The sequence below is a fragment of the Myxocyprinus asiaticus genome, chromosome 34 (assembly GCF_019703515.2).
Source record: "Myxocyprinus asiaticus isolate MX2 ecotype Aquarium Trade chromosome 34, UBuf_Myxa_2, whole genome shotgun sequence".
Classification (NCBI taxonomy): domain Eukaryota; kingdom Metazoa; phylum Chordata; class Actinopteri; order Cypriniformes; family Catostomidae; genus Myxocyprinus; species Myxocyprinus asiaticus.
In genome coordinates this window covers 16,206,364-16,224,788 of record NC_059377.1, presented here as the reverse complement: position 1 = coordinate 16,224,788, position 18,425 = coordinate 16,206,364, and the positions used below count along the sequence as shown (strand labels likewise).

The 18,425-nt window shown below is 38.4% G+C and overlaps 1 protein-coding gene across 1 annotated transcript; it reads left to right on the top strand.

Annotated features, from left to right (window-relative positions):
• Positions 1-1,068: 1,068 nt before the first annotated feature.
• scin (scinderin) lies at positions 1,069-18,155 on the top strand. The gene is made up of 16 exons (XM_051670860.1): positions 1,069-1,343; positions 7,502-7,656; positions 8,210-8,371; positions 9,670-9,819; positions 10,014-10,106; positions 10,852-10,984; positions 11,082-11,170; positions 11,277-11,492; positions 14,180-14,316; positions 14,421-14,511; positions 14,804-14,974; positions 16,434-16,611; positions 16,763-16,884; positions 17,096-17,173; positions 17,367-17,427; positions 17,671-18,155. Exons 1-16 carry the CDS (start codon positions 1,151-1,153, stop codon positions 17,841-17,843), a joined length of 2,202 nt encoding a protein of 733 aa, XP_051526820.1. The 5' UTR covers positions 1,069-1,150; the 3' UTR covers positions 17,844-18,155.
• Positions 18,156-18,425: the final 270 nt, after the last annotated feature.

Here is an 18,425-nt window from a genome sequence, read left to right as displayed (position 1 = left end):
GAATACTGAACTTCAGTTGTGCACATGCTCAACAGTACTGAGACCAAAAGTTTTTTCACCTATGTTTTTAAAGGAATATTCCGGGTTCAATACAAGTTAAGCTCAATCAACAGCATTTGTGGCATAATGTTGATTACCACAAATATTAATTTCGACTCGTCCCACATTTTTAAAAAAAAAAAAAAAGCTAAAATCTGGGTTACAGTGTGTCACTTACAATGGAAATGAATGGGGCCAATCCATAAACATTTAAATTCTCACTGTTTCAGAAGTATTGTCACAAAATTTAAACAATATGTGTGTTAAAACTATTTTAGTGTGATAAAATCGCTAGCTAACATTTTCCGTGTAAAGTTTTATCCAGTTTTACCACTTCGTTGCCAAGATGAGGTAACACCATCAATAATAAAACCCTAAAATGACCATTAAAACAGCGATTTAAACAACTTTATATCTCAAATAATACATGAGTTTTAACAGAAGTATTAATAAAGTGCTTTTATAAAATTATTAGCTTCACATTTGTGTGTTTAAACCCTCCAAATATTGTCCCCTTTCAGTTCCATTGTAAGTGTCTCACTGTCCTTTTTAAGAAAAGGAGAAAAGTCGAAAATAAATGTTTGTGTTAATCAACATTATGCCACAAATGCTGTCGATTGAGTTTAACTTGTATTGAACTTTGTACTTGTATGGCATATTCCTTTAATTAGATGTGATTTTCGAACACATTTGAGCTGTAATTACAATAATATACTCCTAACCCTAACCATAACAATACAAAGATCAAAACAGCATTATTTCACTTACTTATGTTCAAATTTAGTTTACCGCTAGCTGGAGATTAAAAAAGATTTGACTGACTCAGCATTGGTGATTTTCAGACATGATCATTCGCCACATTGTGGTGCTTGTCTAGAATTTGGTAAATTGGGTCTGAAAAAAAAAAAACACTCTTTTTTACTGCACCTCTCTCTCTTTTTACGCTTGTTTGACTACTTTGCCATGTCTCTGAACACGCCCACTTGATGTGTCAGTGGAGTCATCTGCACACTGCTGTTATTGATTCAGTGCTGTCAGGCCACAGAAGTAAACTGTCTGCCTCTAACACTGTATTTACCTCTCACCACGTCTCCACACATCTCTCTCAGCCATGGGTCTTCATCACAAAGAGTTTGAGCAGGCTGGCAAGCATGCTGGTCTCCAGATCTGGAGGATTGAGAACATGGAACTGGTTCCTGTGCCTGACAACTTGAAGGGAAGCTTCTATGTAGGTGATGCCTACCTGGTGCTCAACACTGTCAAACAGAAGAACTCATGTTTCTATGACTTGCATTACTGGTTGGGTAAGCAAAAGTTCCTCTGTTCTTAAGAAATGGGCTTGTATCTTTGGGCTGAAATCACTAATACCAATATTTCTAATTAAACTTCTATTACAAGTCATGCAAAATATTAAACATAAGTCATGCGACTTTTCAATTAGAACAGTAAAATGGTCTCAGTATGCTTACAACATGTTCAAAGGGTATCATCAGTAAGGTCAAATTATAGGGAGTTCACAACCTTTTGTCCATAACACTTTGTATGAATTTAAAGCAATAAAACTAATAATAAAACAACTGCAAGATCTTTACTGTTTAAAAGGTTAAGATGTGAATTAGATGGCATGAAACTCAGATGTGCAATATTGTAAATACACTAGCAGGAGAGTATATGGCCACTATAAAATGCAAGATATACAACTTCAGTAAAGTGAAGGTTGTAAAGTTTAAAATGTATACTCAGCGAGAACTGGGTCAGCTGATATTAATATTGGACTTTCAATTGTGTAGTAGAAGAAATAAGACATCCAGAACTCACATAATTATGTGGTATAGAAAATGCTTTAACTGCTGTTCTAAAATGTGTTGCCTGTTCATGATTATGCAAACAAGGTTTTCAGATGATCACAATGCTGTGAATGCAGATAAGCTCTTGTGATACTTTTGTGTTCAGGGCTTTATGTTTTTTTGTTTTTTTTACAGTTTTATTGGTGATACCTGGTGGCTGCAGAAAGCATTTTCACAGCTATTTCAACAACAACGTTCTGTGGTCAAGTTGCAATATAGCACAAAACACAGGATATTTGTTTAACAGAGCAAATTAATATGAATATGGTTTTGTAAACTTGACCTATGTAAGAGTTCAAAAGAGAGAAATGTAAGGTTAAGTTTTTGTGAATGTTACCAGTTTCTTAGAATATTTTGAAAGAAATTAACAAATTAGTTGCAATTTGTCACCAGTCAACAAATAAATAAATAAAAATCATAGAAGTCATGTATTTGCCAGAAACCATGTGCACAGACAAAAGGCACTTAATACAGTTTCCTTCCTCTGCTGATTGAACCACTTTCTTTACTCCATTAGATATTTCTGAGAAGTCAAAAGCATTAAGATGCTTTGGCCTCTTGGTTTTAACTCCGCCACAAATCACACACACACACAAAATTGTCTCCCATTATGAGTCATTAACCACTTACAATGTAATGATGTTTCTGTCCATCATGTCTTCATTGCCAAGACATTTACACTAATAAAACTTGCCACAAAATGGACAGCATAGAATAGTGAGCCTTTAACAAAGACATGCTGCAGTTTCAACCTCACAAAAAACATCTGTGGTCACAGGCAACAGCAAATACAGCAGGTTTTAAAGTGTAAAAATGTATGCTGGGTGAGAGAAAAAACTGTGAGTTTCATCTAGTGTAAAAGACTGTACAGTGGCCATTGCAGATGGAACTACCTGTAAAATATCCGTATTGCCTTATCTGGTAAATGTACCACATCTGCTAATCACACATTTTGATGGAGAGCCTGGGAGTCTGAAAATCCAAGATCTTATTTTTAAACTAAACACTGACAATGATTGCACAATACCCGTGCGCAGCACAAGGTCACTTAGAATCAAATAATAAATCACATCTTTTAAATTTGCTGTTGGCATTAGCATAATTATGGACGTTTTATTTGCATATAGCATGGGAATTGGAGATCAGATTTATATCCATTTAACTGAGACACATTATGTGACCAAGTGTAAATGGAATGTGCATATTCAATTGGATAGCAATCCGATTAGTAGAAACATGAAGTGGCAAAATGTAACTACCCCCATAAAGTAACCTTGGTTTCTATTTTCTATTAAACACTTTATTTGAACATTTTACACCTCCTCCACAAAAAAAAAAAAAAAAAAAAAAAACATCTTTCGGAACGCCATTCCTGCTTCCTGGAGTGATTCTCCTTGTGACTGCCTTGGTCTCTATCACACACATCCAACAGCTTTCCGTCTTTTATCTGTGTTGCTACCATTCACACATCAGCACTAAAGTGCCATTAATCTCTGTGATGTCATTTGCATTCAGCAGTTGACACTTTATTAGTGATGGTCGGGCATTTTATTGCTAGTCAACGAAATTACTGACGAAAATGTGCATTGATGAAACAGTTTTTGATTTAGTCAACAATAACGTATATGAGAAGAAAAAGTCTCATCATCACAAAAATTAAACTATTTTAACTAGAAAAACATACTGTTGATGAAATTATGATGAGAAAAAAAAAATATTGTGCAAGATTTTAACTGTGCACGAACAGAAGAAACGTCTAGAAAGAACTGATTGATCAAATCCAAAATTCCAGTATGTTTGGTATTTCCCCACTAGAGTTGCATGAGTTGAACTTGCTGAACTCTGAAAAAATGAACCACGCTAAAAAGGGTTAATTACTTCACTCAAACGCATCCTATTTATACATGATATTAATCACTATATCTGCAACATATGTGTAATATTACAACTTACATCTGCACAGACAGGGTGCTACACCACGTGTAATTGTAATGATGAAGGTTTGGAGATGGGATGCTTTTAAAACTAAATGCAGCTTTAATGTAAAACTCAAAAACCACAAGAGACTAGGAACACAAGAAACACAGGAAACCAAAACACACCGACACTACAAACCTACAAAGGACAAGAACTGACAAAGACACAGAGCACAGGAGGGCATATATACACTAAGTACTAACTGGAAAACGAGACACACCTGGGAGCAATCATGGTAAACACAGAGAATAAGAATATACAGTTGAAGTCAGAAGTTTACATACACCTTAGCCAAATACATTTAAACTCAGTTTTTCACAATTCCTGACATTTAATCATAGAAAACATTCCCTGTCTTAGGTCAGTTAGGATCACTACTTTATTTTCAGGATGTGAAATGTGGGTCAGAAGTTTACAAACACTTTGTTAGTATTTGGTAGCATTGCCTTTAAATTGTTTAACTTCAAACGTTAGGATAGCCTTCCATAAGCTTCTCACTATAAGTTGCTGGAATTTTGGCCCATTCCTCCAGACAGAACTGGTGTAACTAAGTCAGGTTTGTTGGCCTCCTTGCTCGCTCACGCTTTTTCAGTTCTACCCACAAATTTTCCATCGGATTGAGGTCAGGGCTTTGTGATGGCCACTTCAATACCTTGACTTTGTTGTCCTTAAACCATTTTGCCACAACTTTGGAGGTATGCTTGGGGTCATTGTCCATTTGGAAGACCCATTTGCGACTGAGCTTGAACTTCCTGGCTAATGTCTTGAGATGTTGCTTCAATATATCCACATAACTTTCCTTCCTAATTATGCCATCTATTTTGTGAAGTGCGCCAGTCCCTCCTGCAGCAAAGCACCCCCACAACATGATCCTGCCATCCCCATGCTTCACGGTTGGGATGGTGTTCTTCGGCTTGCAAGCCTTACCCTTTTTCCTCCAAACATAATGATGGTCATTATGGCCAAACAGTTCAATTTTTGTTTCATTAGACCAGAGGGCATTTCTCTAAAAAGTAAAATCTTTGTCCCCATGTGCACTTGCAAACTGGCTTTTTTATGGTGGTTTTGGAGCGGTGGCTTCTTCCTTGCTGAGCAGCGTTTCAGGTTATGTTGATATAGGACTCGTTTTACTGTGGATATAGATACCTGTCTACCTGTTTTGTCCAGCATCTTCACAAGGTCCTTTGCTGTTGTTCGGGATTGATTTGCACTTTTCTTACCAAACTACGTTCATCTCTACGACACAGAATGCGTCTCCTTCCTGAGCGGTATGATGACTGCATGGTCCCATGGTGTTTATACATGCGTACTATTGTTTGTACAGATAAACGTGGTACCTTCAGGCATTTGGAAATTGCTCCCAAGGACGAACCAGACTTGTGGAGGTCCACAATTTTTTTCTGAAGTCTTGGCTGATTTCTTTTGATTTTCCTATGATGTCAAGCAAAGAGGCACAGAGTTTGAAGGTAGGCCTTAAAATACATCCACAGGTACACCTCCAATTGACTCCAATTAGCCAATTATCATATCAGAAGCTAATTGGCTAATTGCCTAAAGGCTTGACATAATTTTCTGGAATTTTCCAAGCTTCTTAAAGGCACAGTTAACTTGGTGTATGTAAACTTCTGACCTACTGGAATTGTGATATAGTCAATTAAAAGTGAAACAATCTGTCTGTAAACAATTGTTGGAAAATTACTCATGTCATGCACAAAGTAGATGTCCTAAATGACTTACCAAAACTATAGTTTGCTAATATGAATTCTGTGGAGTGGTTAAACAATGAGTTTTAATGACTTCAGCCTAAGTGTATGTAAACTTCTGACTTCAACTGTAACAAGAATTTCAAAATAAAAGAGATGAATGCATCTAGCACCATCTGCTGGATGCTAAGGAATTATAGCTTGTGTTACATAACTCCCCCTTTAAGGAGCAGCTCTTGACACCCAACCAAAGACAGGCCAAGGAACCAAAATAAGAGAGCTGTGTCAATAGTAACTGTGTCAGGGGGCAAACCCATGGGGGATCAAGAGGGTGAACAGGACACAATGGTGAAGCTGCTAGAGGTGCAAGAGACCACTGGGCAGCCAGCAGAGGTACAAAGACCATGGGGAAGCCTGCAGAGTCATAGGAGGCCACAGGGGAGCCGACAAAGGCGCAAGATACCATGAGGACCAGGGCGGAACATGCAGATGCCCAGGGGACCACGGGAGATCCAACAGGAGAGCAGGAGAAGATGGGAGATCCGACGGGCACCCAGGAGGTGAGGGCAAGGCAGCCAGGGATTCAGGCAGCTTCAAGAAGGCCAGGGACACAGGCAGGGAAATAAGGGACTCTGGAAAGGGCAAGTCCACAGGAGACTCTGGTGAGGGCAAGGGTAAGCCAGCTGAAGACTCTGGTGAGGGCAAGGGCAAGGCCATAAGAGACTCTGGTAAGGGCAGGGCAGCTGGGCACTTGGGCAAGGTCATGGCAGCCAGGGACTCAGTCGATGTCAGTGCAGATGAGGAGTCTGGCGAAGCAACAGGAGACAAAGGCAGAGTGTAGCTGTCCCCCTGACAGGGGAGCGAGGCCAGCTGGGACTGACAGGGGAGTGACTAGCCTAGGGTACACAAGGGACTCTGGAGGGGTGATGGCCTCGATAGGAGACCCAGAGGGCTGAACCACAGGAGACTCAGAGGGCAGAGCCAAAGGGGACTCAGAGGGCAGGGCCACAGGAAATTCAAAGAGCGAGTTCACAAGAAACTCAGAGGGTGAAGCATCAGGGGACTCAGGAAATATCAAGGCACTAGGAGACTCAGGAATAGTCAAGGCACTATGGGAATTCAGGAAATATCAAGGCACTAGAGAACTCAGGAAATTTCAAGGCACTAGGAGACTCTGATGAGGGTAATGGCACCGCACAAGGAACCTTTTGGGTCACTGAAGCTGGGACCACTGGGACCACTGTCCCCCTGACAGGGCAGCGAGGACAGGTGGGTCTGTCAGGGGAGCGACTAGCCTTGGGAACACAGGGACTCTGGAGGGGTGATGGCCTTGATAGGGGACACAGAGGGCAGAGCCAAAGGGGACTCAGAGGGCGGAGCCACATGAAATTCAGAGAGCGAGTTTACAAGAAACTCAGAGGGTGAAGCATCAGGGGACTCAGAAAATATCAAGGCACTAGGGGACTCAGGAATAGTCAAGGCATTAGGGAATTCAGGAAATGTCAAGGCACTAGGAGACTGTGATAAGGGTAATGGCACCGAGCCAGGAACCTTTTGGGCCATTGAAGCAGGGACCACCGGGACCACCAACGCAGGGACCTCGAGCAGGGAGCGAAGGGTCCTCTGTCACAGGGACCACCGGAGCAGGGAGCATAGGAATTTCCATTGCAGGGACCACCGGGGCAGGGAGCAAAGGAGCCTTCGTCATAAGGACCACCAGAGCAGGGAACGGAACAACAGCAACCGTCAAAAGTGATGAAGGCATTCCCGTCATTACGACTGAAGCCAATGCCTTTTTTCTATGCCTCTGGCGAAAGATTGCTGACATTATTTTCATGACAATTAAGCATATTTGCTTCTGAATTCAACATTTCACTTTTGATTTTTTTGTGAGATTTTGTGACATTCATCATACTATTGTCTGTCTCTGTCTAGGTAAGGAGTGCACCCAGGATGAAAGCACAGCAGCTGCAATCTTTACTGTTCAGTTGGATGACTACCTGGGAGGTAAACCGATTCAGTACCGTGAACTCCAGGGTGTCGAGTCCACCAGCTTCACCAGCTATTTCAAAGGAGGGATCACATACAAGGTTCAAGACAATTTATGTTCCTCTAGTTCTAGTCATCTAATTTGCTGTCTCATATATATCTATTTTATTCTATTGATTTTCAACAGCATATTATTCTTTATTTCACTTCAATTCTCAGTCTGTCTCAGGTCAAACATAAAGCTGCCCTTTAGAGTGATGGAAAGACTAACAGTTGTTGTGATATTTTAGTACATTTTCATTGGAAGGAAAGAATAAATTTAGAAAATGTTTCCAAGAGCTCACAGTATAAATCTACAATTGGTTCAGTCTTTTTGGTTACTATGGTTCTGTATAGGAATGAGGTAAAAGTAACTATTCCAAGAGGAACCCACAAATAGCTTCCTACCCAGGACCTTCCATTTTTTCCCCACGCACAAACTTACATGATGGTGTGAGGGGAGGTCATGTGTTATAGCATGTGTTTTGTGAATGCTCAACTCTTCAATGTTGTGTTTGGCCACAGACAAAAAGTGACTGTGGAAGAGAGGGAATGACTAGAAAGAGAAAACACAGAAAAATTTGAAAAACATTGTTTATTTTCTTACCTTTTCAGACAGGAGGTGTGGCATCAGGATTTCATCATGTGGTCACCAATGATCTTACTGCCCAGCGACTCTTCCACATCAAGGGCAGACGGACTGTCCGAGCCACAGAAGTGCCTTTTTCCTGGGCCAGTTTCAACAAGGGCGACTGCTTCATAGTAGATATGGGGGCGGTAAGAGTTGCTGCATCAACAAACCTAAATTGTGTTAAAAAAGTAAAGACAAGTCTCTTTAATATATCAATTGTTTCTCCTAGAATACAGTGAGATTAAATGGATTGCAAACAGAGAAGAATACCCTTGTAATCTCACGTCTCTCCAAGTTTCTGAAGAGATCTTAAGAATGTCTCAAACTGTGCTCAGATTTGCCAAGATACCAATGTCTGTATCAAAAGTCAGAGATTTCAGTATGAACTCAACCATTTCTCATCAAATTCTCCCAAGACCATATTATCTGCTGTGCCATCCTCATTCATTTTATAGCTCCATAGTATCAAAAGTCAGAGATTTCAATATGAAATCGAACATTTCTCATCAAATTCTCCCAAGACCGTATTATCTGCTGTGCCATCCTCATTCATTTTATAGCTCCATAGTCTGCATGTCAACTACTATCTCAGGTATTTCTATGTATATTTAACCCAAGACATTTTAGAAGAAACATCTGAGACAGTTAATACTTAAATGAAACAACTGAGAGCTCCAAAAAGTCTCCTGAGCTATGAAAGTGCAACCTCTGAGCAATCTCATTTTCATCTGGAGTGGTATCTAGACTCAAGGCTCAAAGAGATACCAAACTGATCACAAGTTTCGGTTTAAGTTATCCTCCAACCTTTCAACACTTTATCTATAAATGGAAAGTCAATTTAAGCTAACCCAGAGAAATGGGCAGTTATATTGTGATTACACTAGCTTATCCATAGACAGTAACTTGCAGGCTGACTTGTGTGATGTGTACTTAATGTCCTCTCTGTATGTACTTTGGGTGGGATTGATAATTGGATTACTGTCAAATTACATTGACAGTCAACATAATTTCTAGAGCAAATGTTATGAGCACGTAAAGGGCTGAACCAGTCTCACGCCAAACAACAGGCTCATTCATAAAGCTTATGGGACTTATGCCGACCATCAGTTGCATGGAATAGTTTGCACACAGCCTAAGTCTGTGACAGTACCATTCAAATATAACTGAATTCTTTGACAGCATACTTAGTGCTGCGCTCATTCATGTTTGTAATGGAATTTACAGACCATGGTGTAAAATAAACAGCTCAGCCTTATCCAGATGAACACCATTCCATAATGACAATGTAAAAACTAACATTGCATTTGTCAAGTGTAGAGGTAACTCTCAAGACAAAACCTGGACAGATGGCTTCCAAGGAAATCTATCAATGTGACTCTATAAACTTGAAATATGAGCCCATCTCACCTACATCACTAAGAATTAAACAGATTTTTTTCTTTAGGAAATCTACCAATGGTGCGGGTCTATGTGCAACAAGTTTGAGCGTCTCAAGGCTGCCCAGGTGGGTGCTGGCATTCGAGACAATGAGAGGAATGGGAGGGCCCGACTTGTGGTTGTAGAGGAAGGACAAGAGCCTGCTGCGATGAGTAAGGTAACAAATTAAAGCCTAATCAAAGGTCTGAAGTTTGGGTGATTTGCATACAACCAACCTTAGGCATCTGGTAGAACCTGCTTGCTTTTTGAAGAATTTTACATTTAAACAATATTTGCTAAAAGGCAAACATCTGGCTTAGATGCAAAGTTTTATGTAATGTATTTTTCATGCCTTGTTTTTCCACATCATAGGTTCTTGGTAATAAGCCTGAACTCAGTGATGGAGACGATAATGAGGATGTGATTGCTGACATGTCAAACAGGAAAATGGCAAAACTTTACATGGTAAACAAGTCTATTTTAGACTTACATTTTATTTTAATTTGCCTTTATCCTCCTGGGACCCAGCAAAAATAAAAAATGTCAATGTCAGTGTATTGCTTCAGAAACATATGACAGAATTGATTTACCTGTTATGCAAAAATATTGTAATAATGAGAGTCAATGTGCTAGAAAATGTTTCATAGGAGTATCTAGTATTTTATCTCATATTCACCCATAGTGCCACAACAGGTGAAAACACATACTAAATGTTCTAGTGCAGTAATAAATGGCTTTCTTGTAAAGGGAAATACTCTGCATTATCTTAAAACAACAACTTATTTTTCTAATTTTAAAAATCTTAAAATGATTATTGACAAGAAAAAAATAATTTAAAATCAATCCAGTACTAATGAAAATTACAAAACATCACACCTAAGGTTTGTCTTTCCACAAAATTTGCTGTATTGGGATTTCAGACATTTTAAAGACCAAGGACAGAAAGTTGTTGTCACCGAACCCCTAAACATTTGCTATCTCTGAAAAGCTCTGGGTGTCCCCTTTAAGGGTTAAAAATTTTAACATGAGAAATTTTAGGAATAATAATAATAATAATAATAATAATAATAATAATAAATGAATTGCTGTGTCTCAGGAACATGTGCATGTCTTATTTAAATAGACACATGTACAAACATAAAAAGGAACTGTAACAGGTTATAAAGTTAATATGATCTACAAAGACCCAGAATACCATTGTGCTTTACAGGTATCTGATGCAAGTGGGAAAATGCAAGTGTCGCTTGTGTCAGAGGAGAATCCATTTAATCAGAGCGACTTGTTGACAGAGGAATGCTTCATTCTGGACCACGGAAAAAACAAAATTATTTATGTGTGGAAAGGTAAACCTACTTCATTGACCAAAAGGTTAACTGAGGCCATGAGATGTTGGCGATTAACTTCTTGCTGATTTGAATGACCTTATTCTTTATGACCTAGGTCGTAATGCTAATCCCAGTGAGAGGAAGGAGGCCATGAAAACAGCTGAGGGCTTCATCAAACAGATGGGCTATCCTGCAAACACCCAGGTTCACAACTCAAAAGAACTTAAAAAAAGAGACTGTCATTCAGTAAAATGCAGCATATATAGAATTCCTGTTGTCATCCAGGTTTTTTCATAATTCTTTAACACAGATCCAGGTTCTTCCAGAGGGTGGGGAGACACCCATTTTTAAGCAGTTTTTCACAAGCTGGAAAGAGAAGGACCAGGCTGAGGGCCTAGGCCGAGTTTACGTTACCGAGCGGATTGCCAAGATTCAGCAGTCTGAGTTTGATGCCTCCAAGCTACATGAGTCTCATCAAATGGCTGCTCAGTACAACATGGTTGATGATGGCACTGGAACAACACAGGTCTCAATTTGCATACAAGAGATCAGTAATTATATGTGAAATTATGTGTGCTTGTGTGTGCAAAGAGTGCAGGTGGGTTTGTTAAATGTTTGAAATGAAAGAGAGAAACAGTCTGGAAAATTCCTGTCATGTTACTGTCAAAATGAAATTACAATGAAACAGAAAGCTAAAATTCAGATAAGCTGCCGGGTGATTTGCATTGTTCTGTGTTCTCATGGGCTCATGTTTTTAGCACTTTTAGAGCAGTTCACGTGCATTTTGAAAAAAAGTACTGCAGGTTTTAAGCATTCACAATTCCAAACATTAGTAACCGCTACAGGTTATTATACAAATCTTCAAAGTTGGCACTGAATAACAGAAAAGGAGGAGCTAAAATCGCTTTTCATGTCAAAATAAAAGCTCCAGGTGAAAGTGATGTGTCAAAATAAAGGCTCCACCTATTACTAATTTAAGTATAAATGATATGAAGGTATATAAATAATAAGTAATGCTTTTTATAAAGCCACTATGTATCATTGTATATACTGTATATATATAAATATGCATAGCAATGAAAATAATTAGATCTCATTCTCCCTTGTGTTAGTTTAGTGAAAAACTGAGAAAACATTATTTTAAAATAGATTTTTTCTACAGTGGCTGTTTAGATTAAATTATGGTTCCTCTGATTAAAAAGAAGAAAAAAAATCACTTTTGAGCCATTTCAGAGCAAATACATACTATAATTATCAAGACACATTTTGAATATCATCAATATGCTGAAAAATATTGAGATATAATTTTAGCGATATTGCCCAGCCTTTCTTCAAACCCGTATGCTGTTATTTATTCTGTTGACTAAAAAAATGAACATTTTGAAGAATGTAGTATGCTCCTCTTTATCATTCAATGAGTGCGTTTCCATGTCAGCAATATGCTGATAACTATCAACAATCATCTTATTAAAAAATATGACAACACAATGACAACACAAGAAAACTGCTTACATATGAGATTTGAATCAGTTTTTGCTTAAACCGCTTATGACCTTTTAACGATAAATGAAAGCTGTTATACATTAACTTACATGTTGTCGACTTATAAACCTCCTGAGACCAGAGTGTTACTGTTGTGCATTTTACATTTTCCTTTTTGATTTGTAACTAGTAGCACCTAATAAACAAGCAAAAAAAAAAAAAAAAAAAAAGAAATAAAACAGCAGGACTAAGTTGTGAAATTTTAAATAATACCAAGCTATAGAAAGTCTTTTTTTTTTATCAAATCATTTATAATGTTCCCAGGAGTGTTGGTTATTCATGTTTTTGAGACATTAAAGACATTACAGCTGATTTTCTGTGAAGCTGAATAAATAATTCTGATTCATAGTAATGGCCAGCATCATCCAATCACTGCCATCCATGTTAAAATAAAATGTAGCATTATAAATTCTGAATCTATGTACCGATTACCATTGTCCCATGTCTGCCAAACATGTGACCCAAACATCGTCTGCAGCCTGAAACTGAACTTTTGGATGGATTTTAAGAGTGAATGCACTTAACTGCATAGAGAGCTATAGGATGTCTCCTTGCTCCTTATTTAGTGAATGACTTAACCTCCAGTGTACTGTCTGACTGCACTGGTCTCAGAACAGTTTGAAATGCAACTTATTTTCATCTTAACTCCTTAAAGCCTCTGAAAGCAAAACTTTTCAGCTTTTGGATGAACCCTTTGATTTTCAATGTGACAATGCAGTGAATACAGGAATGCATTTACTAATGTTAATGAATGGGATCGTATTGTACAGTGATAAAATAAAATATTAAAAAAATTATATTAAAATGAAGCGAAATAACCCACAGATTTGTTTGTGGAATGTTATTCAAAATAACTAACATGTTTTTTCAACTTTTGTGGGAATAATGTTCCGAAATCCACATATGTGTACGTCATGTTTATCAGCGAGCTGACACACGAAAAATAAATAAATTTTTTAAAGCAGCATATCAAACGAAACTAGAGATGCTACTCTTTACACACAAACAGGTTTCAATGAAACAACTTCTTACCAGATGCACTTTTGTTGGCTCTGCGCCCACAGAAACTCTTCACAGAAATTGACACCATGCTGTTGTGTCACGTGACTCGGTGCATCAGAAGTTAATCCTTTAAATGACAGTCTAGAGTCTTGTGAACAGTACTCAGTCAGTTTAAAGTAATTTAAATTATGTTTGCGTATAGCAAAACCAAAATACAACACGAGGTTCACTAAAAGGTTAAGCATAATCAGTGTAAGATTGTGCATGTAAAAACGTTCAATGAAAGTTCATATTGACCACAGCTATCAAGCTTCAAGAAGAACAAACACTATAAAAGTAGTCCATACAACTTATGCGCTATTTTCCAAGTATTCTGAAGTTCTGTGATAGCTTTTTGTGGGAAATTGACTACATTTTAAGCTGTTATTCTCAAAATGTATTCCTCAGAAAAAAGAACAGCATACAGGTTTGGAACGACATGAGGGTTATTTAAACTAACCTATTAAGTATCCAAATACACGTGGTGCAACTGTAAATTTAGTGAATACCCTTAAAGAACTATAATCTCAGGTTCATTGTGTGTAAGATAGGATAAAGGACAGAAGGAAAAAACAAAAGCCAAATGTGAATATATTTGATAAATATTCTTGTTTTTGTGCTACTTCACAGATTTGGAGGATAGAGTGCGGTAATACCATAGGAGATACCAAAGTTCCTGTAGACCCAGCAACATATGGGCAGTTCTATGGAGGGGACTGTTATATAATTTTATATATCTACACCAGGGGACAAATCATCTACACCTGGTAAGCCTTGTGGAAGTTTTCTAACTTTTGTCAATCACTGGGGGGTTGTCAAATCATGCAATATAAAACAAATAAGGCTTATGGCTGTACATTCTCTCCCTCAGGCAAGGTTCCAGTAGCACAATAGATGAACTGACAGCTTCAGCCTTCCTTACCGTTGAATTAGACCGCTCTCTAGGTGGAAACGCTGTTCAGGTAAGGGTATTTTGAATTTTATGTACAATATGTATTTATTACTGACTACAACCAGGGCTGGATTGTGGACTGAGCCAGTGGGGAAAGAGCCTCTGGGCCTCAGACTGCACAACCTGAGACTGCCAAATGAAGCTCAACACCAGTCAGTTGGTCAGGAAAACAGTGGATAACTGAATAACAAACTCTGTAAATCTAGAGGAAACATGATTAGGCCAGTGTAATTATCTTTTAAGAAGCCTTTCATTCCATGTTCATCCAGCGCCCTACTCTGATCAGTCTTGTCAACATGTAGGTGCGAGTGACTCAAGGAAAGGAACCACCACATTTGCTGAGTCTCTTCAAAGACAAACCTTTGATTGTGTATAAGAATGGGACTTCCAGAAAGGGAGGACAAGCACCTGCACCTCTAACCCGCCTCTTTCAAGTACGAAGGAACCTGGGCACCATTACACGTATTTGTGAGGTAAGTCCTGGCCTCCACGTGAAGAAAAACTCTGATGAAGCACAATGTCAAGAAAGAGTTTGGTCACATTAAATTATAAGGAAAAAGATAAAAAATGTATCTAGCTTCTGTCAGGGCTGTGGAGCAATGGGCCCTGCAAAAAATGCTCAGGACTAGGGCTGACGATTTAACGTGTTAATTTAGTGCGATTCATTCTATACAAAATAATGTGTTAAAAAATTATGCACTTAATCATACCCCCTGATCATGCATAAATTACCAAATAAGGAGTTTTCCTACCACCGGAGCAATTCAAGCTTGAAATACGACCTTCATGTTTTTACATTTCCTAGTTGACAGCAGGCAGAAAGCGCAACTACAGCTGTACAGGCACACTTACGGAGTGCAGGCTGGACAAAATGAGCCTCACACAGCAGGACATGCTTGTGTTCAAATTAAGTTAGACAGAGCACAAACAGAATGCAGGGCTCTCAAAACACGTTTTTCATGGTTTCAAACTATGTTTACCATGACACAAGGTCCTAATAACACGTGTTTATGGGGCGAGTGTTCATGGCTAAAAAGTCAACACTACGCAACACCTTAAAGTGTTAGGTGTAGGAGCGCAGCTCCTAAAGCATCCATCTGACAAATGTGTACATAGACCAACAAAAAAGTACAGAAGGAACACTAAAATGCATCCTGTCAGAACATCTCTTAAATCTACCTTGGACAGACTGATGAACTCAATTGTAAACTGGGTCCATGTAACACTTTGTTTTCAGACCTTAACTGGATTGCTATGCCATGTAGAACATTCATAAACATACAACAAATGGTATATTGACTTCTAAAGCCACTTGCGTATTGTTTAATTAATATTTTACTCATCTGCCACAATAATGTAATGTGTTTGAATTATGATATTTATTAAATATTTATAATTTTAATATATTAGGCATATAATTTTGACTATATATTGCATGTTCTGTTTTTAATGGGTTTCTCAGCAAATACTTATATAGCATATGTTATTAATTGCGATTAATTTGATAAATTAATTGCCAGATCTTGTAATTTCTTTGATTACAAAAATGATCGATTGACAGCCCTACTCAGGACATATAAGAGCTCTTGGCATGTGGGGGCCTAGGTTCGAGTCAGAGCTGGGACATGTCTCGATCAGGTTCCCTCTCTCACCCCTGCATTTCTGTCTACTCTACACTTTCCACCAAATAATGGCAAAAAGACGCCTGACACGGTTTCCAGCTGGTCATTTATGTAACATATATAGAGAAAACAAAAGTGGCCCTAACAGGGATCCTGGCGGAACACCACAGTTTATTGTTGAAGAGGAGGACATGTCATCTCCAACAGACAGTACATATTTTCTATTCAACAAGTAGGAAACTACAACTACAACTACAACAGTCTAAGGCCACTCCTGATATATATGTTGCTTTGTGATCTCATCTAACAGGTTGAGGCTATAGCGTCAAGTTTAAACACCAATGATGCCTACCTGCTGAAGTTACCTCAGGGTGATGCATATGTGTGGAAAGGGAAGGGGGCCAGTGAGGAAGAAGAACGAGGGGCAAAGTACCTGAGTGAGAAGCTGAAGTGCAAAACCAAACCAATTACTGAAGGAAAGGAGCCAGGTAATACACGTCTGGCATATACTACAGTACAAACTGTGTATAACCATTCATATTTTTTACTCTTACATAAGTGCAAATACACAAACTAAAACCGAGTATCCTCAATAATATTTTTTGTAATTTTATTACATTGATAATTTCTTTTTTAAAGAGGACTTTTGGAAGGCTCTGGGTGGAAAGACAGAGTATCAGACTTCTGAGATTTTGGAGAATAAAACTATAACTCATCCTCCTCGACTGTTTGCCTGTTCCAATAAAACTGGAAGGTTTATTGTGAGTATCAAAGACCTGGTAAAAGAGTACCAAATATAAGCTAAGATTCACATTGGGTGTATGTGAATTGGGGTGATTTTTGCTTTCAATCCTGCCTTGAAACACTGCTGAAATACTGTATAAAATATGACATACCTTCATAGCAACTGCAGTCTAATACAGCTCTATATGATACTGTTTAGGCTTTAACAATGCATTTTTAAAACCATAGATTGAAGAGGTACCTGGTGAGTTTAACCAAGATGACCTGGCAGAGGATGATGTCATGTTACTGGATGTCTGGGATCAGGTTAGACAGATTGCTTTCATCATTATCTTCAGCAAAGGTATGAACTATGAAAGTAAGAACTCTGAAACTGTCTTAGAGATTACAAGGACAGCAAATTGCTGATAATCTGTAGTATTCAATGATATCTCTTGACTTTCATTGGGATGGTATTTCCTATATCAGTGTGCTGCTGACCTCTGATCTAATCTCGTAGGTATTTGTGTGGATTGGAAAGGATGCCAATGAGGTGGAGAGGACTGAGTCTGTAAAATCTGGTATGGTGCCCCAGGCAAACATTCATGAAGAATATTTCTTTGTATTTTGAATGTAAAACTGAAACCCCTCAATGCCTGCAAAAGGTTTAACAACATGCTTACAAAAACATAGCACAAGATCATCATATGCATAAATGCAAAAGATACATTTTTAATTTTAAACATAGCATTTTAAATCTATAATCATCTTAAGTCAACAAATATGGAAATTCAAATCTGAATAAGTATTTGTCCCACCTGCAGCAAAGATGTATATTGAGACAGACCCATCAGGACGGGACAAGGGGACACCTTTGGTTGTGGTAAAGCAGGGGCACGAGCCCCCCACCTTCACCGGCTGGTTCCTGGGGTGGGACGCCTCTCGATGGGACAGCGATGTTGTGGAAAGAGCAGTAAAATCCCTGCAGGTTAACTGAGAGCTGCCATTATGCAAATCTTGAACTCAAGTGACTTCACTGGAAAGAAACAACAGATTGCTGTTTACTGAAGCGTGATGAGTGTCTTGGAGCTTTCTATTAAAATTCTATAGAAACTATGCCATATGTTCAAAATGCCAAATTTGCCAGAGAGAAAATAGGCCTATATCACATTGCTATGAGGATACTCTATACATATACAATATACTGATCTTAAAGCTCTGTATTTCCCATGTTTCTATGTGTCGTACTCTGTATTTCTGAATATATGCTTTCAAAATGCAAAACAGTTCTACAATTAAAGACTCAAAACATTTATGGATGTTTTGTTTTCTGGTCTCACGAGAGCCCCCTAGCGGCGAACCCTGAATCACAACACTTGCACATAAATCTCACACATCATGCTGAAGTCTTGCTGACGTACAAAGACATATGCTTCAAACAGCACCATCCATCTGAGAGCACTCGCCTTTCTGCCTTGTAATGTAAACATTTATTATATGTACTTATGATACATACAACTTGTACATATTTGATCTTAGTAGGCTACAACGCTGTAACATTACTGTCAGACCGGTCTGG

Excerpts from the sequence above, each read along its gene's own strand:
- scin (XM_051670860.1), top strand. The coding sequence starts at position 1,151 with ATGGGTCTTCATCACAAAGAGTTTGAGCAGGCTGGCAAGCATGCTGGT. Across the intron at positions 9,820-10,013 it reads AGCCTGCTGCGATGAGTAAG|GTTCTTGGTAATAAGCCTGA; the intron begins GTAACAAATTAA and ends TCCACATCATAG. Across the intron at positions 10,107-10,851 it reads AAATGGCAAAACTTTACATG|GTATCTGATGCAAGTGGGAA; the intron begins GTAAACAAGTCT and ends TGTGCTTTACAG.